Below are 27925 nucleotides of genomic sequence, written 5' to 3'. Positions count from 1 at the left end.
GCCCTACAGCCGCGTAATTTCTGCCTTCATCGCTAGCGATCATATATTGATTGACAATGGTCTACAGCCAATCAGAACGCAAAACGCAATGGGTGGGTTCTCCCTTAGCCAATCAGGACTGTTGTGGTTTTATATTTACTGAGACAACTGGAAAGGCCTGGACACGTCTTCAACTCTCACGTGAGTATACAACACCCTCTACAGGTAGCACTAGTAAATACAATAACAGACCCATACAACAGAGAACCGATAGATCACTCTAATACACCACAAGGACGCAGAACACAATGCAATGTAGCGAGGGAACACTGTATATATACAAAACAGGATTTTAGCTGACTGTTCATCCACTTTACACTGCAAAACCTGACATCTAAGCAAGATTAAATATCTGAAATGTTCATACTTAATACTGCTTAAAATCAGCAAGAAAAATATCTTGTTCATCAAAAATACCATATTGGCCCAAATAGAAGACAACCCCTCTTTTTTAATACCTGTTTTAGGAAAATTATTATAAGATTAATTATTATTTTTTTTTTTAAGTAGGTTTCAAATGTGTTTAAAATAAAACTGGAAGTATACTCTTATAAATAGGATAGGATATTTCTTAACTACTTGATAGTTGTTTGATGACTCTGCTTGATTAATCACCATTATCTTAAAATTACCATCATAACTGTGTAATTGACCGGAAGAAAAGCTCAGAATTGATTCGGGGGTGGGGGGGAAAGTTGTTTGGTGATCCATATCGGTTTGCGTGTATAAATTGCCTGGATATCCACTTTTCTTCTAGAATATGTAAAAAAATATATACAGCATCTACTGATCAACAGTACGATTTTTCAAACTTAGATCTCAGATATTTTATTTTGCTTAGATTTCCGTTGTTGCAGTGTACACAGGCATAGTGGCAAAATGTATGTATTTTTATAATCAATGTATGCATGGTTTAATGCAAACAACAGTGTAAATGCTGAGTCATGCATTTAAACGGTCATTTTGCAACAAAACAACACAACATTTTCAACATTAACAGTCATGATGGCATTATCATTGCTTGGCTCAAACGCAATCAAATAAAATGTGCACTTTATTTGGAACAAGTGATTTATTACCTTTCTCATTCCAAACAGCTCTGAAGTATTGGACTTTTCGGTACAAAAGTAAATGGTGATGCCATGATACTGCCAGAAGAACATAACGCTTACAAAGCAGCCAATCAGATTGCTGTGATGTCACCCCCTTTGCTGCTCACAGCCACTAGGGGGCATATTTGCATGGTATCTGAGGATTTCCGTGAAATGCTGTGTCAACCAGAATGATCGTTTTCTTGGCATTTTGGGTCAGTAACATCATCTCTCAGCATTTGAGAGGAAACAGTGATTTCTTTTTTGGGGTCTTGGAGAATCCTTGAAGAAGTGGTCAGGGACGGAACGACAAAGATGGATGGAGTCATGGCTTTGGATGTGATGTGATGTGATTGATGCAGTCACTTGGGGGCACCTCATCATTACAAGGCGACAACGGCGTTTCCACATGAAATGCGTTATATGCACCAAGTTGATGAGCGTAAAATGGGACATGCAGCAAAAACACGGTAGCCCTCCAAGAGTCAACGAGGAAGTAAGACTTGACGATGAAATGAGCCCTGTGCATTTTACAGCCCTCAGCATGGTGAATATAAGTTATTTTGTGGATGAAGGGCACCGCTGCCCACACGCAAGTAAGGGTGTGACCGAGTGTCGTGAGGCAAGTGAGAGGAGGAGTTTAAAATAACCTATATGCACCATGGCGGGATGGAGATGTTTGGAAGAGACTATAAAATGCAAAGAGATGATGAGAGGTGGAGAAGGAACGCGGCAACCAACCTTGGCGAGATATCGCATCCTTGCTGCATGAAGGCACCCAGGGAGAACCAGAGGCTATTAAATATGCCAAAGTCGTTGGGCGGGTCAGGGGGGCTCTGAGGGTCTTTGGCCTCATCGTTCTCATCCAGATGCCACTCGTAAGGACTGAAGCGGCTCACTAGGAAGAGCACCACACTCACGCCAATATAGGCAAACACTATACACATCCAAATCTCATAGGCCAGTGGATCCAGGAAGGAAAAGACACCAGGTTTGGACTTTTGCGGCTTCTTGATCATAATAGAGATGCCCAAGCTCATGAAGGGCTTTGAGAAGTCGATCACTTCTTCTCGTACCAGTGTAATAGTGAGAGGAGCCACGGCTATGTCAGCTCTCTGTGGAGGTGGGGAACAGGCACATTGACAGTTATAGCAAATATATTCAGGAAAACAACACAGCCTTCATGTATGAACAGTGGAACCTCTACAGCTGAACATTACAATATGCCTCAAAACTCCGATTTCAAACCACCACCACACAGGACATCGAATATCAGGACACATCAGAGTCCCTAAAGGATGAGCTTTACTGTCTTTTTCTTTTGTTTTTGTTGTCATGCCAACACAGAAGGGCATCAGTGATGGCAAAGACGTGTGATGACAACCACAGAACCAGGAATGGAACTTATTGCACCACAGGATCTGGCTGCTCAGTACAACATGAGGCAATACATTTAATGAAATCTCAATTACATACACAAATGAATTTCACCAATTTTGACTCTGCTTTTTCTTTGTCACAACCAATGTTGAATAGCTATCATATCAACCGACCGTTGGTTTATGTATGTATGTACTTTATTTATCCCACAGCGGGGAAATTTACTATTGTTGTTATGCTGCTTGACATAGAAGTGTTATTAATTCCAGCAATGCTTATAAAATGCCACCAGGTGACCGTATCGCTATTGATGCTATCACTATTGTCTTAAAATCTATGTAGTTTTATTTTATTTTATTTTTATTACACAGAGGTCAGCTTCATTTTATTTAAGGTTTTTAACAGTGACCGTTTCAATTAGGACGACTTGGATGTCAACCAGCGTGATGGATGAGATTGTGTTTAACTATGGAGCACTGATGTCCAATAATATGGGGCATTTTGGCATAAAAGTTAGATATCAGTACATATCACGAGTGATGATGTGGTGCGCCGCACAGCAACGAGCTTGCTAGCTCAGCATGTCCGCTGTCTGGAGTTATTTTGCCTTCAAATTGTAAATATGCAATTTGCAATGATTGTAAAGCACTGCCGGGGTGAGGAAGGTATCTTCCTCTAATACTTCTAACCTTATATTACACCTCAGGAAAATTCACTCAGACTCAGACATGCAGCAAACTAATGATCGACGGGAGACGTGCTGAATGAGCCCAGTTTATCATTTCACTGATTAGTCTAGAGTTTCATGCTTTGCACTTTACTTTGTTTTTATACGGATGTTTGTGCCACATAGAAAAGTGCAGCATGATTTAATTGAATTCTTATTTGTGAATTTATTAAGTCTAACCTTTCTATTGTCTATTGGTCATCATTTTTAATGACTGTTTTATTGAGACAAAATGTCTAAAAATAAATATGGCACTTTTTCTATAACTTTCATTGCATATTGCTGTATTTACCTTATTTTGACGTCACGTAAGATGTAACCTGACATTAGTTTGAGGGAAGAGCTACTGCCAATATCGCTATCGGTTAATATCAGTATCTCTAATGAAGTGCCTGAACAATCAGTATATCGGATATCGTAAAAAGCCAATAATGAGCGTCTCTACTTTGGAGGTTCCACTGTATAACTTAGCCATCTGGTGAACTTCAGTGTATTTTATGTAGAAGAATGTGGTGGAATGTGGGAGTTCAGAATGCTGTGCAAGAGGAGAGAAAGAGAGAGGATCTTCTATCTGAGATGAGTCACCATCATTTGTGTTGGCTGGTGTCTTTGTCTTGATCCAACTCTCCATTATGAACCAAGCAAGAGGGTTGGAAGACAGAGGTGGAGAAGCTTATGTGGGCAGTTCTTGAAATGTGAATCAGCCTGGTAGATTCACCTCCAATCCAACCCCCAACAATCTCACTTACACATTTTATACAATGTGAGGGGCGGAAACTACTTCTACACAGCTTGTATGAAAGTAGGGGTTGTGCCAGCCAAACGCTGCCCTTCATCACTAATATTAAGAGGGGTTGCTGTCAGAAGTGCAGCGTGTTCAAAGACCTGTTACATAGCCACTTCAACATGACCAGACCAAGCATTTCTGAAGTCAAATTCTCGTTTACGCGTTTGTAATATTTAACATTCAGCACACTCCCAAATATGCTAACCCTAAACCTGGCAAGGAACCATATTTGGTAACTCAAAATGGATGCTGCATGCCTCACTATTAAGCATTAATTGGTATGGAATGGTGTGGTGTGTTTATTTCTTTTAGACATGCGTAACAAGTTGCATGAAGGAACATCACATGGTAACATTTACACAATTCAATATGTCTGAAAAGGAGTAGGAAGAAGCACAGCTTATATTTAATGTCTATTACGGATAATTCATTCACACCATGACTTTTACTTGCTGACACTTGCAATATTTCACTGTCCAACATTTGTCATTTACATTTTTTCCAGCTCCTGTATGAAAGAAAGAATGATGACAAATGATGAAAACAAAACCAAATATGAGTTTAAAAAAAACACTATCAACCTTGCGTTAATTAGCAAAATAATGTGAATTGAATGACTATGGATGTTAAAATAAATAGAATCCTTAAAAAAAAATCAATAAAGCAGCAATGCAAAATAATAAACAATATAATAAAACATAATGGTTTTTTTGGTGTTTTCGATGAAAAATTAAATAAAATACAAAATTTATAGAAATTAAATAATAGTATTTTAGCGGCACTACTAACAAAATACAAAATACAAAAAGGTTCACAATATATACAATATAAATATTATTCATTTTAATTAAATTAAATTTAAATATTAGTATAAAAACATAATTTAAAATGTTTTTTAAATGAAAATAATAAGTAAAATAAAAGTCCTATACGTCGCTTGTCCAGACATTGCCCAGATCGGTTAGGATAATTAATTTTTAAAGACATTTATTGTGTGCACTATAAAGATTTAAAGCAAATTCAACTAAGTATAGAGTCATCCCTCATTTATTGCGGTTAATTGGGTCCAGACCCGAGCGTGATTAGTGAATTTCCGCAAAGTAGAATTCCATCCATCCATTTTCTATGCCGCTTATCCTCACTAGGGTTGTGGGGGTATGCTGGAGCCTATCCCAGCTGAATTCGGGCGAGAGGCGTGGTACACCCTCGACTGGTTGCCAGCCAATCGCCAGCCAATCGCAGCAAAGTAGAATTCCTTATTTATAAATGGAATATTTCATATTTAGAACATAGAAAACCTGTTTACGACTTTCTAAATACATCATTACAGCCCTCTAAACATGAAATAACAACCCATAGTCACCTTTACACTCCTATTACCCAATATAGTAGACATTAAAGACAGAAAATAAGACATTTAAGACATAAATAAGAAAATAATAATTTTGACTCACACGTTAGCATTGGGAGAATTTCTTATTGCTTATTGCTTCTTGCGATGGCTATTGTCTCCTCAGTGTAACATTACTGACACCTAGTGACCAGTGTAGAAACATGTATTTAAATCTTCTGAATGCCTTATATTGGTATTTTAATTAATTTATCAATTTTTATGCTTAATTTAGACCAGAAATAAGCTAAATTTCCTTAAATATGCATATTTCTCGACTAATAGCACTAATAGACTAAACAGTGCTGATTTACTGAATATATTTTGAAAAACAGTGATAGAGTCAAAATGCAAAATTCAACGCGGAAATGACGACTGCACTGACGAATGGTTCAAAATAATGAAATGAATAAATGTCTCACTCTAGCTCATTTTAGCTGCAACACATAAGAATTGTTCTCAAATGATCTTGAAGTCATATAATTGAGCATTTGAGCATAGTTTTTGGAAAAACATGCATCCAATGAATATACACGGGAAGTTGTGTGGTGTTCCATCATCCTTCATACTCACCCAGGACAATAGATACCGTATGTATATTTCTACATTTACAGTGACCATTCACTTTGATACCAAAATCATCTATTAGACTTGTAGATGACAAGAAAATTTGGCTAAAATGTGACATGTCTGACAGTTAAGAGTTTTGAAATGCCATTTAAAAGATGGCCTATACAGTTAAAAATGTGTAAAAAAAATGGTTTTGAAATCTGAACAAAGGACCGGTTGTGTACAGCTTCAGAGGTTCCACTGTAATTATACACAAAGAAGTGGCTTTTCATTCAAATTGACCAGTGATGACTCTCTGATATAATAACTACATTAAAGTGACACTTACCCCATAAACCAGTTCACCCACCATCCCGTTCCAAGTCTTGGTCTCTGGATCTCTGGCTCCATACTTGCCATCCGGCACTACAGACAGCTTATATTTTATCCCCACATGTTTGGCAATTTCAGAAGCTAAATCGACACAGTAGCCTTCATATCTGTCATTCCCCTCCAGCTGCATATAGTTTTTCTTGTACATCACATACGGCGCTTCCTGTTAATTAGACACAGTTTGAGTAGAAGGTAAAGACAAAACGCACATATGCAGAGTGGTTGGACCTCAGCGGTCACACAGATGCATCAACACAGAGGCATGCACGCATGCTGGGGGGACAGCAAGAACAAATGACACACACACACACGCATACAGTGGACGGTGATCACTCAGCATCAGCTTACAGCCACGCAACTAGAGCACAGGGGGGTCAACACGCGCACAAAAAAAGCGGGCCGCTGCTGCAGTAAATAGGCCAAGTGGGCCAGCGGGAAGAGTAGCGCAGGAAGCGGAAAGTCAGGGCTCCCTCATACGAACCTCATCCTAAATCTATGACTTTGTGTGGGGGGCATGGTGGGAAGATTGGATTGTGCGTGCGTGCGTGCATTGCGTCAGCATAGCACATAGGGGAAGGAGGGTGCGTTACAAGCTGTACAAAGAACTTTTCCATTTCATAAAGTAAACATCAGTGACAGAAGAAACGTTACAGGCACTCCAGTGCCGATCTCATTGGACAATCATCCAGTCATTGTCTTGGATGGATCATTAGATGCATACTTTTCTTTGCATCTGTGAATATTCTCATTCATCATTGAATTGAAGGGCATTGAATCAGTCCCATTTGGACTGTTCAGTTTGTCTTTGAAGATGTTTTGCCTCTCATCCGTTCATGCTCAACAACTAGGTAGGACAGTTCTAGTCTGAGGGGTTGAAAGTATTTATCCTCTGAAGGTACAGACATGAACGGTTTCACACTTTTGTAGTGCAAAATGACAGTCGTTGAGATACTATAGTCGTTTGGGTGGTACCATTTCATTAGCCGTCCATTCCAATGTAACAGTGGTCATGGATGCGCCTGAAGCCAACGACTGTTGCTTTGCACCACAAAAGAGTCCCACTTTGGATCCCGCACCAACCCCTCAGACTGCATCTGTCCCATCTAGTCAGACTAGAGCTGTCCTACCTAGTAGTTCAGCATGAACGGATGAAACCTGCTCGGATGACACTCGGACACTTCTAAGACAAACTGAACAGTCCAGTTACAATAGATTCAATGCCCTCAGAATACCTTTCAGTGTTTATCATGTCTATCAGAATGTTTTTGCTAAATTACACATACAATAAGTAATAAGTAAAAAATAATAAGTATTTTTTTTTGTCTCTGACCCGTGCCTAGCTAGATGAGCCCGCCCCATAAAAAAGGAGGCTTCACTACACATCCTAAAATACCGCCTGGAGCTCTGCCAACTATTCATCAGTTAGCTACAGACATGGAGCTGTAACTTTGATTTGTTTTTTTCATTCAGCGGCTAGGCTAACATAGCATAATCTAAAATGTGAGTGTAATGTCACATAGCTATGCTAGTGTTGCTTGTGTCCTCCTGTCCCACTTCTTTTGGCTAGATTTTGGAGAACCACCCTTTCAATACACTATTATGGAACATTAGAAACGTGTTGTTAAAAAATACTATAATATGGGACCCTTAATAGGACACGACGACCTTTCATTACATTGTTTAACTTTAGCTGGTGAATTAAATGTGATGAGTGTGCAGGGTCACCGGATCTGATCCAGATTGTGCATTTGCAGCAATTGAAATTGACCTTGGAAAATCCCATTGGACATGTTTCGATGTTGATTTATGTTAGTCAAATCTCATCAGATCAGGTTGTATTTTGTTGCTGATCTTAATGAAACTTTCATCCAGAACTTGGATGGTACTAAATGACTATGATGCTCCTACAATAATACGAGGAATATCACACTATCACACACTCAAGATGCTAAAAGATTTTTTTTTTGTGTTCTGAATTTGCCTAAGATGAAAACATAATAGACAAAGTCAGAAGGAAGATAAGGCCAAGGTTTTAAATGTAAGATAAGGCGCACCTTATTTTACATTTAAAGATGGCTGATGAGTCATTTCGCTATGAGCTATGTATGAATCTTTACTGCTGGCACAAGAATATTACGATCCCCGGGTAAGTTTAAATGAGGAGTACATTTTATAGGGAAAGCAGGGATAAGCAACCAAGGGAGGCTGACCCTTGGTTGTTTATGTCCTCTCAAATCTCGAGGCTCTGCCACTGAGCTGTTTACTTGATGAGACGGAATCACTGTTACTTACGTACGCATTGAATGTGAATAGGTGTTTATCTCTATCGTTACTATTACCAAAGCCGTTATTGTGATGTCACTACTACAACAGCCCACTGGAGTATAAAAAAACCAAAATGCTTTGACACCCACACGGATACAGTTGAAACACTCTTTGTGAGTCGACTGTTTCAACATGTAGTGAGTGGATGGAAAGCAAACTCAAAAGAAAATAATTCTACCCTCCCAGGACAGATTGCAACAATGGACACCTTGACCTTGAGTGGCAGAAATCTTGAGGTGAAAACACTTAAAACCTGCTTGAGAGTGTACCATAATAGTAGTGACCACAATTGTTCGGTTTTCCACAGAAGACGACTCGTTGGTGACCTGCTGATCCATTACATATACAAATTTTTCATATTCATTCCAGTAGCCGATCTGAAAAAACAACAGAAATGATGAGGGTTATTACAAGAAGCCAACAGTCATACAACACAACCTCATTGCGATCAGTATCGCCAGTATGCCTACCAGCAAATGGGGAAAAACCACCATTAACTGATGCAGCCATATAAAAGTCTATTTTTGACACAAAGCTCGCATCGAAGGTGATATTGTGCAAGTGACGTTATGTAAGTAAACTCATTTTGTTCAATTAATACACAACTCTTGCACGGAGGATTAACTAGCAACCAGCCTTGTAACGCCAATTTAACATCACCACAATTGTGTATCAACTATCAATTTCTGCTCGAATGATGAAACATATGCACTTAGAGTACTGTAGAATATTTCTTCTATTTTCTTGTACATACTCTGTGTTCTCTATTGCTGCTGATTCTCCTGCAATAATCAAAACAATTTGTTATGAATTTAAGGATTTTTTTGTTAACTTTGACTATCATCCACAATCCTTCTGTAAGATATGAACACGCACGTGTTTCTCTTTTCTGTGCGTTCTAAAGATAAACAGATGAAAAGAGACGGTTCATTACTGCACATAATGGGACACACCAAGACTGCTATTAAAACACCTCCAAAAACCTCCAACACGGTTTTATGGTTTTATGTACATGCTGTGACCGTGTACTAACAGGTACATTCAAGATAACGTAATACTTACAGTATTTTGCCATATTTTGGTCCTTTTAAACATTACCGGACGTTGGTTTCACATAGCAACATTAATGCCTACACCTAGCATTAACTTTTCCAAACTCAAAACTAAAAACACAGCAGCAGTGGCGGTAGCTCCAACATGTAGCGTTACCTTTTTGGTAGGCTTGTGCGTGGGGCGCTGACACACTGCGGGTGAGTATGTGGTGAAGCTAGTCGCTAGCCGGCTAGTAGCTAGCCGGAGTGGTGTGGCAAGGTGTCAATTCACCAGTTTGATCGGTGTAACAATGTCAATAATAATAATAAAAATGTTGCTGTAGCTTGGTTAATATGCATGTCACATTATATGTAAATGTTGGCGCTTTTTTTGAGACTTTTTCAGAGGGCTTTTCCCATGACAAGCATTCTTAGCAGCGTTTTTTCTTAGCTATTGTTATATCTTCTATATCTGGAAGACAAATGTGTTCTTGTCTCACATAATGATTGTGGATGATGGGCAAAATTCCAAAATGTAATTGTTATATTACATTACATTACGTTATGTTGTATTGAAGTATTGACATTACAATTGGTCGTAAAAATAAAAAGGCATTGGACAAAATTTGTATGTTTTACTTTTGTCAAGAGTATCGATTTGGCAACGATGTCAGATAATATGTAAATGATAGCCAACGCTACCCACTGCTAATAATTATGTATTTTTCTTTCAATAATGCCATTTCTTTATTGTTTTTTGTCCAAAAGACAGGTTTCTCAATTACCCCTTTATTGTGACATTACCAATATCGCTTATATGGTGAGTTTCTCTGTTTCTGGTACCACTCACTTCACCTTGCTTCAGCTGAGTAGGAGGAAGCTATTCAGGGCTCTGCAAATGTTCTCTTACATAACAAGAAGGCAGCATGGGTTGAGGGAGACAAACGTAATGTTTTGCTGCTCTCATAACATAACACACATACAGTCATGGAAAAAATGGTTAGACCACCCTTGTTTCTTCATTTTATTGATCCATTTTAATGCCTGGTACAACTAAAGGTACATTTGTTTGGACAAATATAATGATGATAACAAATATAGCTCATAAGAGTTGAATTTAAGAGCTGATATCTAGCAACTTCCATGGTTTTCTTGATAATAACCAAAATCAATGAATAGCTATAGCATTGAACTACCAAAAAATGTAACTCTTATGAGCTATTTTTGTTGTTGTTGTTATATTTGTCCAAACAGAGGTACCTTTAGTTGTATCAGGCATTCAAATGAACAAGAAAATGAAGAAACAAGGGTGGTCTAGTAATTTTTCCCATGACTGTATATCAGTAGAGCATGAAATAATCCTTAAAGGGTCACTGACATGATTTATCAACTTTGCTTAAATATATTCTATATTGTTTGTAATCATGTTCTACGTTGTTTCTGTTATGAAAGCGAACGGTAAATTTGCAAAAATGACATGACAAACTCCAGTCGCAGAAAAGGGGCGTTTCCCAAGTGACATCAGCGCAGACGACCCTCTCAGCGAAAGCGCAGTAAACAAACGTTTGTCGAGGTAGCTCGTCGACTTCGTTCAGCATATTTTTAATCATAATAGTAGTCATGACAAATTATTGGGCTGCCGCTGGCTGTTCACAGTGTCCGAGTGATACTGTAAATTTGTTTTATTTTCCAAAAAACAAAGGTTTAAGACTACAATGAACGAAGCGACTGCAGAGGACGAGTGACAAATGGACACTCACCTCGCGTTCTGTTCTTTGCAATGTTCATTTCACTAAAGAAACATTTGGCTTGAAAGTATGGTATAATTTATAATAATATAAAATGGATGCTAGGATGCTATTGCTGATGCTATGCTACACAGAAAAAAAGGGAAGAAGAACAACGTCGAAGATGCCAGAGAACAGAGTAAGTCATGTCTTATTTACTGTAAAGATTGTATTCTAAACACTATGCAACCATAGCGACAAGCATTCAAAGCATTTTACGTGTTCTAAAACATATTTTCACAGCGATATGTTGACGGTGGGGGACGGGGCGGCGACAGCGACACAATTATAAACAATAAAAAAGGCTCTAAAGACCCTTTTATGCTCATTAAGAATCATTTAATTTAATCATTTAATTCAAAATAATAATTGCAGGATCAGCACCTCCAAGGTAATTTGCACTTAGCACTCTGTGCTTTAAAGCCGACTTCATCTCCATGTCTGTCATCGGACACCTCCGAATCAGACAGGCTAGTTTCATCGTCGGTTGTTCGAATAAACACGGCTTAGTTCCCCGTTCTGCAAGTTCTCTATTTCATCTCCAGATGTTTCTTCCTCCTCAAAAAAATACTGACACATCGCTCAAATCTTTGCTATAATCACTGTAAACATCCTCTGTGTCGTATACCACGAAGTTTGTTTACTTGTGAAGTTCGACTGCGTTGACGTCACTTGGGAAACGCCCCTTTTCTACGACTGGAGTTCGTCACGGCTCCCGTCATGAACAATTGATGTTATTTTTGTTAATTTACCGTTCACCTTCATAAAACGAACAACACAGAACATAATTACAAACAACACAGAACATATTTAAGCAAAGTTGGCAAATCATGTCAGTGACCCTTTAAAACAAAGTGTTAGGATAATAGTCTCATTGTACTCATGTAAGGATCAAGAATGAGCCTCTCATGAGACTCACTACTCACTCGGGTGTCACTGCAGGTGGCACAATGACGCTGTGGGTCGCTCGCTCACATGTTGCCGTGCAAGCTGAGACATGTGGACAGGACAGGGCGAGTTTCCATGCCAGCATTTGCAGGCGGGGTGTCAAGCCACTGCAGTGTGAGTGTGTGTGGCTTTGTGTCTCTGTGTGTGTGCAGCTACAGTACAGAACTACGAGATCACATTTGTTTATCTGCTGGTATTAAAGTCCAAAACCAATTTCATAAGTTATTTCTACCTGCACCAAGAAGGTTATGTTTTCATCTGTGTGACTTTGTGTGCAACTTCCTGTGTACACTTTTCCATATTGCAACCAGGATTTGTTTTTTTATAATAGACAGGTACTCTTTCATGATGTTCCATTTGGCAGTGATGTCATTATTAAAAAAAAAAATCAAGTTAATAAAAGGAAAAATGGAAATAAAGCTGTAATGTCAAACTAAATTTAACTGGATTCGATCCAGACTACAGTCATTTATATTTAACATATAAAAAGCAGGATGATGCATTCATAAAAGCAAATACATCTATAAACAAATTAACAAATTGTTGTGTCATTGGTATCATTTGTCATGAAGTAATTCCTATTTTCATAGTCAGAAACAGTAAAATCCATTTGATCATTGATTTTTGTTGAGTCCTTGATGGAGGCCTCCATTCTCTGCTGTTAATGTTGTGTGAGGAGGTAATGATTGTGCTCAAGTATTGACCAAAGGAGTTGGACAGGTCATCTTATATTTGGGGTCAAGAGATGTATTCATGTAAACCAACAGGTGGCACCGAACAACTTCTCCCCGAGCGAGTCAGAGCTTTTCTTCCTGTTGTCGCGGCACTGCAAAAAGTGTCTCAAATTTTAATTTTAAGACAATGGTGATCAGTGAAGCAGAGTCATCAAACAACTGAGTAGCTAGGAAAAACTAGGGTATGTAAACTTTTAATCAGGGTCATTATGCCCATTTTCGGCCTTTGTATTACGTTCTGGACTCCAGCTACACACGATAACTTGCACAGAACGCTTTCTAGATTGTCCAGCTTCTGCACCTCTTCCTGCAGGTTTCCTGCCTCCCGCTCAAACGGTCTGTGTAATTTACTCCACTTCCGGCCCTCCTCCAGGTACGCCTCCCTGCGAGCCCACTCCGCTGTGATTGGTCACACTCCCTCCGCTCGCTGTATGCCCACTCTATAATGCTACAGAGACAACCACAGACAGAAACCACCAATTCTGCCGGGGTGTGTCAGCTTATGAGCACAACTGTACAGGTATCTAGACGATGAAACCTTGGTTAGCGTCCTTAGTTCCTTCCAGAAGGTCCAACTCCAACTGAAACGGACGTCAATCGAATCAATTTTTCCCATAAGAAATCATCTAAATCCAATTAATCCGTTCCAGAAAGCCAAAAATGTCAACATAAAACACGTTTTTATAGTTTTACAATCATAGCTTTACATGGAGAAAACAATTTGAAAGACATATAAATACATTTCAATGATAAATCAAAGGGACAAATGAACATTTAAGGTTACTTTTACCTTCATTAAAGACGTGATCTCTCTGCCACATCATGACTTTGGGAAGAGTCAGGTCTTCAGTGAAGGTAAATAACCTTAAATGTGTATTTATCACTTTCATTCTTTTTGTGATAAAAAAAATACATTAAGAAAACAGTTGGACTCCCGCAGTGTACTAACAACATGACAAGACGTACGCCGTATTGTACGCTAACCGAAAAAAGCACGCAAACTGAGGCAAAATTATGGTGTAAATTTTCGACGTTACTCGAGCTTCCACTGTAATTCAAATCTGCTGAGGAAGCTGAGCTCTTTGCAAGACACAAGTCCTTGCACTTTTAGAGAATGATTGCACACACACACACACACACACACAAACACACACACACGTGGAGTGTCTGGCTGTTGTGCGGTGACGCACGTTGATGTCTGACTGTTTGTCACGGTCTTGCCGACAATACAAGGATGACAGTTATTGCTTGGCTGAAAATCCAAAGTAAATGTTGGCCACATGAGCACACAATAGATTTAACAGTCTCCTCCTCAAGGATCCCGAGGACATGTGACAGATCTGCTAAATGTGCTCTTTCATTTTGGCTGCATTTTAATCAGTCACAACAGATGGACATCATGAAAGGAGTCTTTTTAGAGGAGAGGTCAACCGTCCTATAGAACGTCAGGCTTCTTCTGTCAACTTCCATTGTTGCTAACGTGGTCAAGGTGAGCTTAATATCCAGTTGAAAGGCAGTCTAAACTCACGACAGCAAGGTATTGCAAGGCAGCAAACGCTCCCGATTTATATTGCGGTTTCGAGGCCATCTCTCTTTACACCAGGGTTCACCAACACGTCGATCTCGATTGACCAGTAGATCTTTGGGACTCTGCAGGTCGATCGTGAGAATATTAGAAAAAGAATGTATTATTATTATATATCAGCGCCTTCCCCTCCCTGAGAGTGACCAACAGGCATGTACAGTATTATGAACACTGAACATGCCCGCACGCCTCGCCGCTCTCCAGGCACGCAACCTGCAAGCTCCAGCCAGGAGCCCAGTCCCCAAAACCTGGCCGGAGGTACCAGCGCACGCACAATAGCTCACCTCACCCTGCGACCAACAAGCGTTGTGTGACAAGCTTGCAGAGGTTGAAAGAGAGGGAGAGAAGGAGTGAGGGAGGACATTGATGTGCCTGCGCACACAACAGTAGGTATCGCACATTATTTTTTGGCTCAAAATCTGCCTTTGCGACCTCAAAATTGATCTTCTTGTGCTGAATCTTGGGCTGAAAAAGGTTGGTGGTCACTGCTTTACGCCACTTGGTCAATCATCGCAGCAACCCCGCCTCCACCCACCGAGACAAAGAGACTGTTTGACTGACAAAAGGACTCACTTCATTCATGCCGTTGCTCTATGGAACAAACGCGCCATGGTGCTGAAAACCATGCACAGATTGAAACCTCTTCCTGCCTGTTTGGAGGCGAGAGATGAGGAAAACAAGCACGCATGCACAAGGCAATATATTGGGGCCGGCAAAATTATTAAGTTCATTTTCATTTATTGTTTGTTTAATTTATTTATTTATTATTGTCCCAGGCCTAGTCCCCACATTTTTTTTTTCTGAACGAGAAATCTTATGAGACCCCTCATATGCAGCAGATGCCAGCTGGTGTGTCTGTGCAAAAGTACGTTCGGAAAACTCAATCCCTGACACCTTTCGAGCCACGCTGGACAACAAGTTGATACCTCGGGGTTTTAGCTCATTGCTGCTCAACTTAATTGTCATTTAGTGGGTACACACCAACTAACTCAACCTTTGAGACACATTTTCCAGTGTCACGGCTCCTTATCACGAGTCACTTGTGTGCAGGCGTGTGAGTGACAGGAAGAAAAGCTCTGACTCGCTTGGGGGGGAAGTCGTTTGGTGCCACCTGTTGGTTTGCATGTATAAATCTCTAGACCCTCACATAACATTTTACGTACATTTTGTTCTAGAGGAAAAAAATTGTAAATACTTAAAAAAATAATAAAATCTTACTTTCTGGTCAATGCAATATTGTCTCTATAATACTGTATTATAACGGGCATTACAATTTATTATTTTGTGATGTCTCTGGTGTGCGCTCACATACCTTCCTGGGACCTCCCGTCTTCATTTCATACACATCGATTGTGTAGTTAGCCCTTCGACCAAATGTGTCAAACTGGATGTTTCCTGTCATACCTTGAACTTGGACCTGCCAGGCAACAAGAGGAGAGCAATGCTTTAATGGATAGAGTGGACATTGAAAGGCTGAAAGAAAATACATTTCTGGGGGTCATAGTAGATGAAAAGATGAGCTGGAAAGCTCACATTAAAAACATACAACATAAAGTGGCGAGAAATACATCAATATTGAATAAAGCAAAATTTGTCCTTGATCAAAAATCACTCCATACACTCTATTCCTCTCTGGTATTACCTAACTAATATCTAACTTACTGCGTGGAGATATGGGGAAATAACTATAAAACCTACTCCTCTCGCTAAATGTACTACAAAAACGATCAGTTACGATAATCCATAATGCCGCATATAAAGAACATACAAATCATCTATTTCTAAAATCACAATTATTAGAATTGACTGACTTAGTACATTTCCAAACAGCTCAAATTATTACCCAAAAATGTTATACAATTCTTCTCAACAAGAGAGGAGAAATGTGACCTCAGATGAAAATGTAACTTAAAACACTTACACGCGAGAACAACGCTAAAGACCTTCAGCGTTTTAGTATACGGAATCAAATTATGGAACGGATTGAGCAAGGAACTCAAACAATGCACTCAAATTTGCGATTTCAAGAAACAGTACAAGCTGTTGATGTTGGCAAAGTACAAGGAAGAAGAGTCTTGAAACACTGTGTACCGTACATACAATGCTATGTCTAAACACTACAACACTCACTACTAACTCTTCATTCCTTTGTGAGTTCATTGTCTGTACTCACCCATTATCCAGATATGTCATGTTATGTCTATTTTATTTGGCAATGCTTTGTCTAATCACTACTATACTTATTACTAACTTCATTCTTGTGAATTCATTGTCAGTACTCACCCATTATCCAACTATGTTCTTTTCTATTGTATTTGTCAGTGCTGTGTCTAATCACTACTACACATATTATTAACTAGGGATGTCTGGTATTGGCTTTTTTTGCCAATAACCAATATGCCGATATTCTCCAACTCTCTATTTCCGATTCTGATAACAACCGATACCGAAATGTGTAACATCACATATCTTTTTTTTGAGTAAAATTGGTGTAAAGTAACAATACTCTTAAATGAGTACAGTTATTTTGTTGGCTGCTCCACCCATCTCTGAGTAGATAATTCATGTATTACATATTTTATATAAGAATACATTTGTGTTTCTTGTGCCTTGTGCCTAACTGTTTCCCAAGTACACTAAGTCCCCAACTTACGAACATCCAACTAGCGAACATTCAGAGATACGAACACAAGCCGACTGGTCTATATTTTCATGTATTTTGCCTTATAAGTCCATATTTATTTATATTTAAGTCCATATTTCACATGCTTGACCAGTAGAGGGCACTGTGACACTGCTAATGGCACCAACAGATGAAGTCCAGGGGGAGGAGACGTGAAGAAAAGCTAAGTTGTAGCTGCACTACTACATCCAAACTCATATTTACATACATACACATATACTGTATTTGCATTGACTTAAGTGAATAAGAATAAGTGAATAAGAATGGTGTGTGGAAAAGTACCGTAACCCCCCCCCCCCCCCCCCGCACAAATTCTATGGAGCTGGTAAGTTCATTGTGAGCTTTGTTGTTACTCTGCCTGCTAAATAAAGAGTTACTTCTTCATCACAGGCTTGTGAGCAGCACAGTACTAATTACATGATTAAGCAATGTTATCACATTTTTATGCCAATATCGGGCCGATAACTATGAGTGGCTTATTGGACAACCCTATGATTAACCCTTCATTTCTTTGTAAGTACTCACCATTATCCAACAATGCTCTGTTATGTCTTTTTTATACTTATTATTTAGTATGATTGGAAGGAACTCCCGCACAATCAGAATGAACGGTACCGATAAACACAAAGCATCATTATCTCTGCAAAGGAAGACTTTTTGACAGAGATGCTTAATATTGGCTTTCTTACCGATATACTGATATTGTACAACACTTCATTACCAACACAATATCGATATCAACTGATTTAATTTAATAATATCGGCCATGGACGTCCCTAGACATTACCATTTTAGCATGCAGTATCATTTGTACAAAATATTGTTAGCACAGACGCTTACATGACTTGAGAGATGTCCAGCCTGGTCCACTTATATAAAAGACCATTTTGGTATGTGATGCAATTGCATTTTGATAGTTAGCATGCAAAAAATATGCACATACAATTGTGTGGAATGCTTTGAAAAGAAAGTCTGTAACTCGAGCTTTTGCAGCCATCAGAATAAAACCAAATGTGAGTTGGACAGTGAACATGCTCACCATTTTGAGAGCTCTCTCAATGTCAATGCCTTGACTCCAGGGCACAGCAGGATTAGCGAGGCAGTCGCCTGCACTGCCCCTGCGGGACACGTCCACACGCTGGCGCCGAAGGTAGCGGAAGGCCTCAGCAATGACAAGAATGGCGTCGTGGGTCAGCGCCGATGTGTACTGTGACACATAAGAAACCACTGGTCAGTTGTTTTAAGATTAAAAACAAACAAAAGACTCGCTGACCTTTAGTGGAGCGTTTTTGGCTTCTGGGAATTCTCTTTCATCAAGACGCTCCCAGCGTTGAAGGAACTGCTGCACGATGGCGCTCTCCGGGCTGATGATCTGGAAGCCTGTGATGTTGGCGCCACCGGAAAAGACCCTGTCCAAGCTCATGTTGGAAAAACCCTGCAAGTAAAAGAGTGCAACGGGTTAACGTTGGAATATTAGCTGCAAGAAAAAATCCCTAATTCACTAGTGTTTGTAAGTGACAGGAAGAAAGGCTCTGACTCATTTGTGGGCCTGTTGGCTTGCATGTATAAATCTATAAGTCATTTTCAGGCTTTTCTCTACAGGTAAAACACCATCTTATATTTTGATACAAAACCAAGTGATGTCCAATACTGTGCTGCAGCTCACTGAGACAAGTTTTTAAAATATTGCTGTTGTGTTGTATCATTTCTCACCAGGTTGGCAAGGATATAGTGGTATCCTCTGGTGTTCTTTCCTGCGGTCACCACCTACAAGGAAGAAACATCCAGTGAGTCACAGCTCCTAACACGGCAAACAGTTGTATAACCAAAACACATGAAGAACACAATGTGAGAAAGAGTGACATTTGCAAGGGAACGTGTGAGAGCGTTTCAACGTGTGAGGTTTTTTTTTTGGCGGGAGACACACATACATGAGGAGAGATGCCATGATGACAGCGCCTGTTCCTTTCCATTAACTTCAACAAGTAAAATAAGGTCAAGGCTGCAGCAAAACTGCCCTCTCGCTCTGCTTCTTCTCTGCAGTGGGCCTCCTTCCTGCTCCCACTCGCATCGCTGCCTTCTAATTAGACCCAAATTGTTGCAGTGCGCCACAGACAACTTCTTCACCAGGCAAATCCTCCTTTACTTCTCCATATTTCCTAGCCAGTCAGATTCTCTATAGCAGCTTAAAAATGGCACAATGGGGGCGGTGCATTGTGTTCTTTTTCTTACTTTTCTCTTGCAGCACTCCCCCACAGTTTAGATAAGCATAGTCAGGCAGCATTTCTACTGTCCACAGTGTCTTTCTGAGCACACTTGCACAACTAACTATTAGCCAGTATAAGGAGATGCATGGAAAAACAGAATAATGCTCAATTTTGATTGACACTCTTAGTGTCTGTCTCCAAAAATATGTCATTAGTTTCTACTGTATGCTCCGCCACAAATACAAGTTGGACTCCTACTTCTTAACCAATGCGCCCATGGGAGGAGGAGCTGCACTGACACAGGTGCAGAAGCACAACAAACTGCAAATGAAGCTACAAGACTCCCAGTGTTGTGCACAGCTCCTGTTTGTCACCAACACACTTTTTGTCTCACACCACAAAGTCTCGAAAGCTAACACCTCAATTCCAATAGGGAACGACTCAGCTGCTCAGCGGATCCACGCACATTCGCAATTCAGCATTCACGGGAATTTGCAGATTTTCCACTAAAAGAAGCATATGTTTTATTTTGATATTTTTTTCTTTGAAAATAGGCCCTTTCCCTCAAAAACCACACATCATTCCCCCTAAGTCGGTAGTAATTTATTAATATGTGGTAAGATGAAATCAGTAAAATGTCTGTTATAATTGCTATTTTATCATATTCGACTATTCACTGTATTTTTGCACATCTTTTATTATACATGCTCTCAAAATATTAAACAATATTATGTGTATCTTATCGCATTTTATGTGCCTCAGCGTTGCTCAAGTCTGTTGCACCTTATCACCATATATCACCATGTATATTTTGTCAATATTTCACATCCTATATTTTATATCTATATTTTTTTATACCGGTTACATTTGGAACATTTTAGTTTCAACATGTTTTAATGTTGCAAGAAATGGAAGTGGAGCCGCCAAACTAAGTTTCATTGTATATGCAATGTGCAATGACAATAAACATTCATCCATCCATCCATCTATGTGGAGCATACATGTAGCAATGTTAAAAAAAAAAGCCCACAGTTTTTACCTGTTTATGTCTTTAAGCATCACTGATAATGATTTTTCGTCAAGCGTTTAGATTTCACACTTTATTCTGCATTCCCTGAACGCACCATAGTTGATGTGATGCGCATTATTATTAGTAGTAGTATTATATTATGGATTATGAGTTTATTATGATAGGACATTCCAGGTAAAAAAATGTTTGGCTTTGGCACAAAACAAGCAACTGATGGTTGATGATACATTTAGAATAGGATAATAAGTATACCTGAAAAATAACACAGTCCGTGTTCTATTCAATGAGATCATCCGTATTCATATTATCTATTTCATATATGAATTGTTCCCGGTGTTGCCTTCAGCGAGTACTCGGACCCCTCTAGCGACTTAAAAAAAAAAATTGAATAGCGATCGGTAGCAGACTCAAACCATATCGAATTGTTCTGTTTTTGAAATATATCGTTTTTGAATTGTATCTTAACCCCTTGCATCTAGCTGCATATCGGGTCATTTACCTCAATCTCTAACAGCTGCTTTCCTTAGTGACATTTTTACTTTCATACCTTGCAAAAACTGCTGTCCTCTGTTAGTGTATTTGTTCAAGAGGAAAAAGCTTGCGGCCATAACAAATATTTTTAGGATCCTGATGATCCAGTTTCCTGCTCCCCTGGGATCACTGCTTTCTTTCTGTGAGTGCTTGAAACCACCAGAAAAGCTGCTGGAGGTCAGCATGACAATCACAGAGAGAACAAGACTCTTATTGTCACACTTCCTCTTAGCTCATTCAGTCAAACGAGTCAAACAGTTTTCAGCAAAAAGGAAAACAACATCTACAGTCTGACAGTGGCATTGTCACATTTTTCATTATTGCATACAAAAACATAGAAAAGAAAATTAACCAATAATCATTTTTTTAAATGATCCAACCAAAAATGCTAGAACTGGAAGACGAAAAAAGGCAAGACGTTTTGATGTACTTGCTATGATTGTATTGACCCAAAAATACAGTAAGACTGCTCTTTTTTGAGACAATATTTTAAACAAGGTCTCTTTTAAAATCATGTTGTCAATATCAGTGAAACAGCAACTGGTAGATTGCAATGATATTTCTTTGCTACTCTACTTTTCACTGTTTCCCATACATTCATTGGTTCACACAAATAAATACCTGTTCGCCCTCACTCGTGATTATGCTCACAAATAACGTAGCTTGTTGTTACAACTCTGTACAGTAGGTGGCGGTATGCTTCTTAACACACCTCATATGCACCTTGTTTGCCAGAGAATGAGAAGACGTGGCAAGAGGGATCACTGTTAAAAACTTAACGACTGCCGTGGGCCCCTCCCCATCTAAAAGCACTCACAGGTGGTTCAGTCTTGTTTGTGACATAAAAAAAAACAAAAAGAGTCATGCCAGTTATGCAAATTAGACCACACGCAGCCTGCATTTCTCCAGGTCACTGGTGTGTGTGAGTGACAGGAAGAAAAGCTGTGACTTCTCATGCTGATGTATAAATCTGCAGAATAGAAGACGACCCGTCTTTTCCAGATCCATTTTATGCTTGGGTCAATATGGAATTAGTGTGGAAATAAGTGAAAAATCATTTCGTGCTGTAGGAAGCTGCAATTTTACACTCTCATGACCTTCTATTGACTATAGAACAGGTTTACGATTGTGACATTTCCTTGAATTATTAATGACTTCTTAGTAATGTACTGGGGCAGTTGTATAGAACTGCACTACATCATTCCAAGAGGTATATTTAATATTTTGGTTACCTTGTTTGGCTAAATGAGAGGAGTAGTGCAGTTCTACACCACTGCAAACTATAACTAATATAAATGATGAACATATGGTTAAAAGAATAAATGAATACTTGGCAGTGTCAATCAAAAGTGAGCATTATTGTTTTTGTAAAGTCAGACATTTTGACACAGCTTACCAGGTGTACCTAATAATGTCTGCAATGAGTCTCAGTAGGCTCAGGCTTTTTTGTGCTATTTGATGTTGGGCTGCAGTCTGAATATTCCCAATGGAATCAAGTCTAATTACGCAGACAGGAGCCAGTGTGTAGTGCTGAGCTGGATGTGTGCCCGTGTGCCTTCAAGAGGATTTGCCTCTCTTTCCCACTGATGGAAAATTCTCTTTGTAACACGGATACACTGTCGTCTGCCTTCTTCACAACTCACAACAGTTGATAAGCATCCCTATTCACCAGTCAGCCAATTATTGTTGTGCTACGCCCAAAAAATTGTTGAGTTTGAATTGAGCTGCCAAAAAGTGCATGAAAGGAAGAAGAGGGACGAAAAGTAGGCTACATGAAACACTGGCCCAAATATTATTGTGAAATAGTACTCGTGATAATAGCTAATCTTTAAGAGCGCCATAGTTTACATAGTTGTACTTGGTGATTACACTATTGTTGTTTACATGTGTTAACTAACAGCAATACATGGGGGCCCTTTTTCCAGTGATGTGCAGATATGGACGCTTCACACCTGCAAGCACACAAGTAAATACAGTATGTGCATGGGGTTGTAAAGCTCCATGTTGTGCTCTGGTCCACTTGCATGTGTGAGTGGGTTTTCACTGCTTTTGTGCGCCCCAGTTTTTGTATGATTCGGTTATTGTTGGAAAATGTAAAAAAAAAATTCACTGTTATGGTTATCCTACAATATTGCGTTTAACAAACTTGTCCGTTTGCCTTGTACTATATCATCAGTGCCCAAACAAAGCACCCTACGCGTTGCGGACTCACTGTCCGTGCATTTTTTTCTTGAGTGTGACTGCTAAATAACCTGCCCTCGAGCTAAAGAAAGCTGCGAGTACCAGCAATGTGATAAAGAAAGTAAGAAACTACGCTGTGCATGTAAAACTACAGTTGAACCTCGGTTAGTGTACATTTTCCGGTTAGCATACAATATGGCACACGTATTGTTGTGTTGTGTTAATACACTGCGTGAGTCCAACTGTGTTCTTAATGTATTTTTCTTATCTTATATGGGATTTGCAATGTAAATTACAATGGAGCTAGCACATATGTTTAAATGCATTTAATTTTTTGTTGAATGTCACAGAGAAATTGTGTTGTATCTTATGTACGTTATCAGTCAAAGCAGAATAGAAAACATTTACTGACACTTTTTCTTAAAATAATTTTTGTGGATAAAAACCTACTGCTCCTGAAACTTTTTTTGCATTTGCAAACTGTGTTACTTTGCACTACCTGAAATTCACACTATTCAAACTACTATTAAATATATTTGAGAAATTTGTGTTGAAAAAGCATTGACGATGGGTCCGGCGGCCAAACCAGTTGAGAAGCACTGCATTCAAGTCATGCAGCAGATTGTGTCACTGATTCCATTCACAACTCCATGTGGCTTCTTCCCTCACGGGCGGAGCATCTCTGGGTCTCCTTTATCCATCCACAAATCTAAACAGAGTCTAAACTTGCACAACATGGCACAATTCCTAAAAGCTCTTGGCCCTTCTCTCTCTTTGACTCTGTCCAGTGTGCAGAAGAGGCTGGAGGTAACTGGCCTTCTGCCAGTGATTTGAAAACCACTGTGCTTCTGTTATTGATGAAAGGCCTTAAAGGTGTTTATCGCTGTGCCGGAGGAGGGCGGGCAGACAGATATTTTGAAAGGTGGTCAGAAAAATGAAACCAACATTGATATAAATCCTCTTCCTGCTGATATCAGTTAGCCCACACTGCCTAATAGATGCCTACACCAAACAGGGACATATAAATGCAGGTGCAAATGTAGATTCTAATGAGGCCTGAAGAGCGATTAAAAAAAAACCAAAAAAAATGCTGCCTCCTGATGCCTGCGTGATCTCGGTTGTGTTTGCTCACTCCAGCCTTTGTGAGAGATCTTCCCTCTGGCTAGGAGGCTAGGCTATTTATAGTAGGCTCATTGTTGTTGCTGTTATGGGACAGTGTGTCCTACTTACATTTGGAGCTGATATTACATTAAAGCAAGTGTTGATGTCACAGCTCATATAAGGGATTGTTCTCTAGAGATGAAGACGTGTTGAGCCTCTCTGGAGGGGACACTTGGCTGACAGACAATGCCCATAAGGCCCCCCCCCCCCGGTTCACTTGAAGGCAGTGTAGATGGTATTGTCAGAAGGACCTGACACCAATTCTCTGTTGGGATAATTACCTCCACCAAGGAAGGTATGTTTACATCTACATCTGTGTACTTCCTGCCTACTATTTGGGATGAATTATGATGAATTACTTCAGCTGTACAGTAGAACCATGCAACAATCAAGTAATTATTACTAAAAAAAGCGGAAAGTTATAATTAAATATAATCAGTGGTAATGGTAATGGTACTTTTTGTTTCGGACATACAGTAATCTCTTGTTTATCACAGTTAATTGGTTCCTGACACGACCGTGATAAAAGAGCTTGCACAAAGTAGGATTCGTTATTTAAAAATGGAATTGTCACTGTGCGCTTTTAATTTTCAAAAATGACAAATACCAATTTACAAATTACCGACCAGTTTCCTTGATAACACAACTTTCCAAAATCTTTGAAAAGCTATTCAACAACAGGTTGGGCAAATTTATAAATAGGAATGAATTACTCTCACAGAGCCAATATGGATGCATAGCGAACATTTCAACTTCCATGGCAATAATCGAGAAAATTACCAACACTATAGGCCGGAGAAAGTCAGCAGCTGTAGTATGTATGAATTTGACAAACGCTTTTGATACAATTAATCAATATCCTAATTCAAAAACTAGAAAGGTATTGACTCAGAGGGTTAGATTTGAACTGGGTAAAAAGCTACTTAGCGAAGGGGAATATACATCTGCGAGCTTAAATATATGATGCGGCGTACCACAGGGGTTAATACTGGGACCAAACCTGTTCAACCTATATATTAATGACATCTGTAAAGTCACGAAAGACCTAAAGCTAGTATTATTTGCGGACAATAATACTGCATGGCCGCACGGTGGCCGAGTGGTTAGCATGTTGGCCACACAGTCAGGCGATCTGGAAGACCTGGGTTTGCCCTGCCCTGCGATTGGCTGGCGACCAGTCCAGGGTGTACCCGGCCTGGGATAGGCTCCAGCATACCCCCGCGACTCTAATGAGGATAAGCGGCATTGAAAAAAAATGGATGGATGGATACTACTGCATCTTTTTCTGGAGAAAGCACACAAGAGCCAATAAAAAAGTCACAGATGAAATGATTATACTAAAAAGATAGTGTGATAAAAACAGACTCTCCCTGAATCTAAGTAAAACTAAAATAATGTTATTTGGTAATAGCAGAAAAGATACTTACACGTAAATACAAATTGACCATTGAACATTGACAGGGTAAACGAAAATACATTTCTGGGGGTCATAATAGATGATAATATGAGCTGGAAATCTCACATTAAACATATACTACATAAAGTGGCAAGAAATACCTCAATACTGAATAAATCAACATTTCTTTTGGACCAAAAATCACTACATACGCTCTATTGTTCTCTATTGTGAGTACATTGTCTATAGTCACTCATCATCCAACTACGCTTCTGTCAACTATTAACCTGTTCATCAGTTATTATTATGTATTTATTATTTGTTAGGACTGTTACATAATTTCTTAACAGTGATTATAAACCTTGACTCCTATTGTACCACAATATTAGACTGCCTTATCATTTTCCTATGTACAGGTATTTAAAATTGGCAAAGAGTACATTTGGAACACAGGAAGTGAACAAATGTATTGTAATTGACGTGAAACAGAGAGGGGGTAGGATTAAATAAGCTTTGCTTCCTCCGACTCATTTTTGAACATGTGGAATTGTGAATTTTACTATGTGATGTAGTCCAATGTAACTTGTATGCGTGTTAAAAAATTAATTAAACCATTATTACCATTGCACAATTCAACATGGCTTAAAAGGAGTAGGAAGAAGAGCTTATTTAGGAAGAACAATAGATGGATACATTGTGCAGTAATGAAAGAAAATGGGGGGGAAAAAAGAAAGAAGACAAAAAAGAAGTGTTAACTATTTTTTAAGTAGGTAAATAAATAATAAATAAATTATTTGAAGAAAAGTATATTCCAGTGGGATATAATAAAGAATCATAATTATTGAAAAATGAAAAAGTCATTAAAATATTTTCTTAACTAAATTACATTACTATTACTATTTTAATTGAAATAAAATGTAGAATTGCCATGAATTCCACTGAGTGCCCTACCGTCTTTAACCTGCTATAATTGGGTGTGCTTGCGTAGGTTTCATCCGTATATAAATCAAATGTTTACAGACTGTTTTCCACGCGTTATGACTTCACAGGTGACAACTATTTATACCTTGGTGGATGTCTGGATTTTCTTTCCAACAGAAAGGGTGTACTTCAAGGGTGCACTTGACAAGCTCTCGTAATTAATGAACATGCCGTCACTGAAAGAATTCCTCTCCTGTCAGAGAAAATTCAACGGCAGTGAAGGTCAGACAAAAACAAGCCAAATTACTGAGGAGATTACTGGGGATCATTATGGAAAGGGCAGGGGGCGTTTTTCTACACATACTGAAGATATCTCAACAAAGAACAAGAGGTTATAGGATAATTACGAGTGAATACCGTTGTATAAGCTGCTAGTTTTTTCTTAAACTTTGAACCCTGCAGCTTATAAATTCTATTCTTGTGAAATCTGCTTTACTTCAGAACTACTATTAATGGTTTAAATGCTGTGGCGCTAGCATGTCAGTGAGGAAAGGGTAGTTTAGTGGGGACCAATCACAAGTTATCCGTGCACTCACAACAAGCTTGTCAGCCCATTGGAGACGGCAAGAGGTCAGTATATATAACAGTATAACAATATAACAATCTGACTCATGGTGTCATCTAACAAAGAACACCAAACTAATCACACAGCAACTTAACACTCAAAAGGTGTACCTCAGAAATATACGAACATGCACCAATATGAATTTAAAAGGAAAAAAAAACAACTCTTTTAAAGCCCTCCCACAAAGCATTGCGTCTGAGCAACACATTCATTCATTGCAATGATGTCAGCCTCCCTCTGGGCTCCTCTGGCTCCCTCTGATGGACAGAGGCAGCATTGCAGCATCAACCATCCATCCATTTTCTATGCCGCTTGATGAAATGCCTCCAATGAAATGCTTGCTCAGACGAAAAGCATTATGGGAAAACTTTAAAATGTTTTTTTTTTCCATTTTAAACTCGCACTGGCGCATTTTTGTATATTT

General features: G+C 39.1%; 1 protein-coding gene across 7 annotated transcripts in view; it reads right to left on the bottom strand.

The window, feature by feature from the left end:
* gria3a (glutamate receptor, ionotropic, AMPA 3a) overlaps positions 1 to 27925 on the bottom strand; it is a 107516-nt gene that overhangs the window by 23192 nt on the left and 56399 nt on the right. For all 7 annotated transcript variants that reach the window (XR_008566420.1, XR_008566419.1, XM_054755702.1 and 4 more), the window contains exons 5-11: positions 19163 to 19216; positions 18723 to 18884; positions 18489 to 18656; positions 16079 to 16183; positions 8951 to 9058; positions 6313 to 6519; positions 1872 to 2245 (exon numbers count right to left, since the gene is read on the bottom strand). Coding sequence is in view for 5 of the 7 variants with exons in the window: in XM_054755702.1 (XP_054611677.1) it covers positions 1872 to 2245; positions 6313 to 6519; positions 8951 to 9058; positions 16079 to 16183; positions 18489 to 18656; positions 18723 to 18884; positions 19163 to 19216 (1178 nt within the window). In the remaining 2 variants the exon portion in view is untranslated. The remainder of the gene's footprint in view (positions 1 to 1871; positions 2246 to 6312; positions 6520 to 8950; positions 9059 to 16078; positions 16184 to 18488; positions 18657 to 18722; positions 18885 to 19162; positions 19217 to 27925) is intronic.

Source organism: Dunckerocampus dactyliophorus, chromosome 16, assembly GCF_027744805.1.
Source record: "Dunckerocampus dactyliophorus isolate RoL2022-P2 chromosome 16, RoL_Ddac_1.1, whole genome shotgun sequence".
In the NCBI taxonomy this organism is placed as follows: Eukaryota; Metazoa; Chordata; class Actinopteri; order Syngnathiformes; family Syngnathidae; genus Dunckerocampus; species Dunckerocampus dactyliophorus.
Note: the sequence above shows the minus strand (reverse complement) of the source record. Positions and strands in the feature narration are given on the sequence as shown.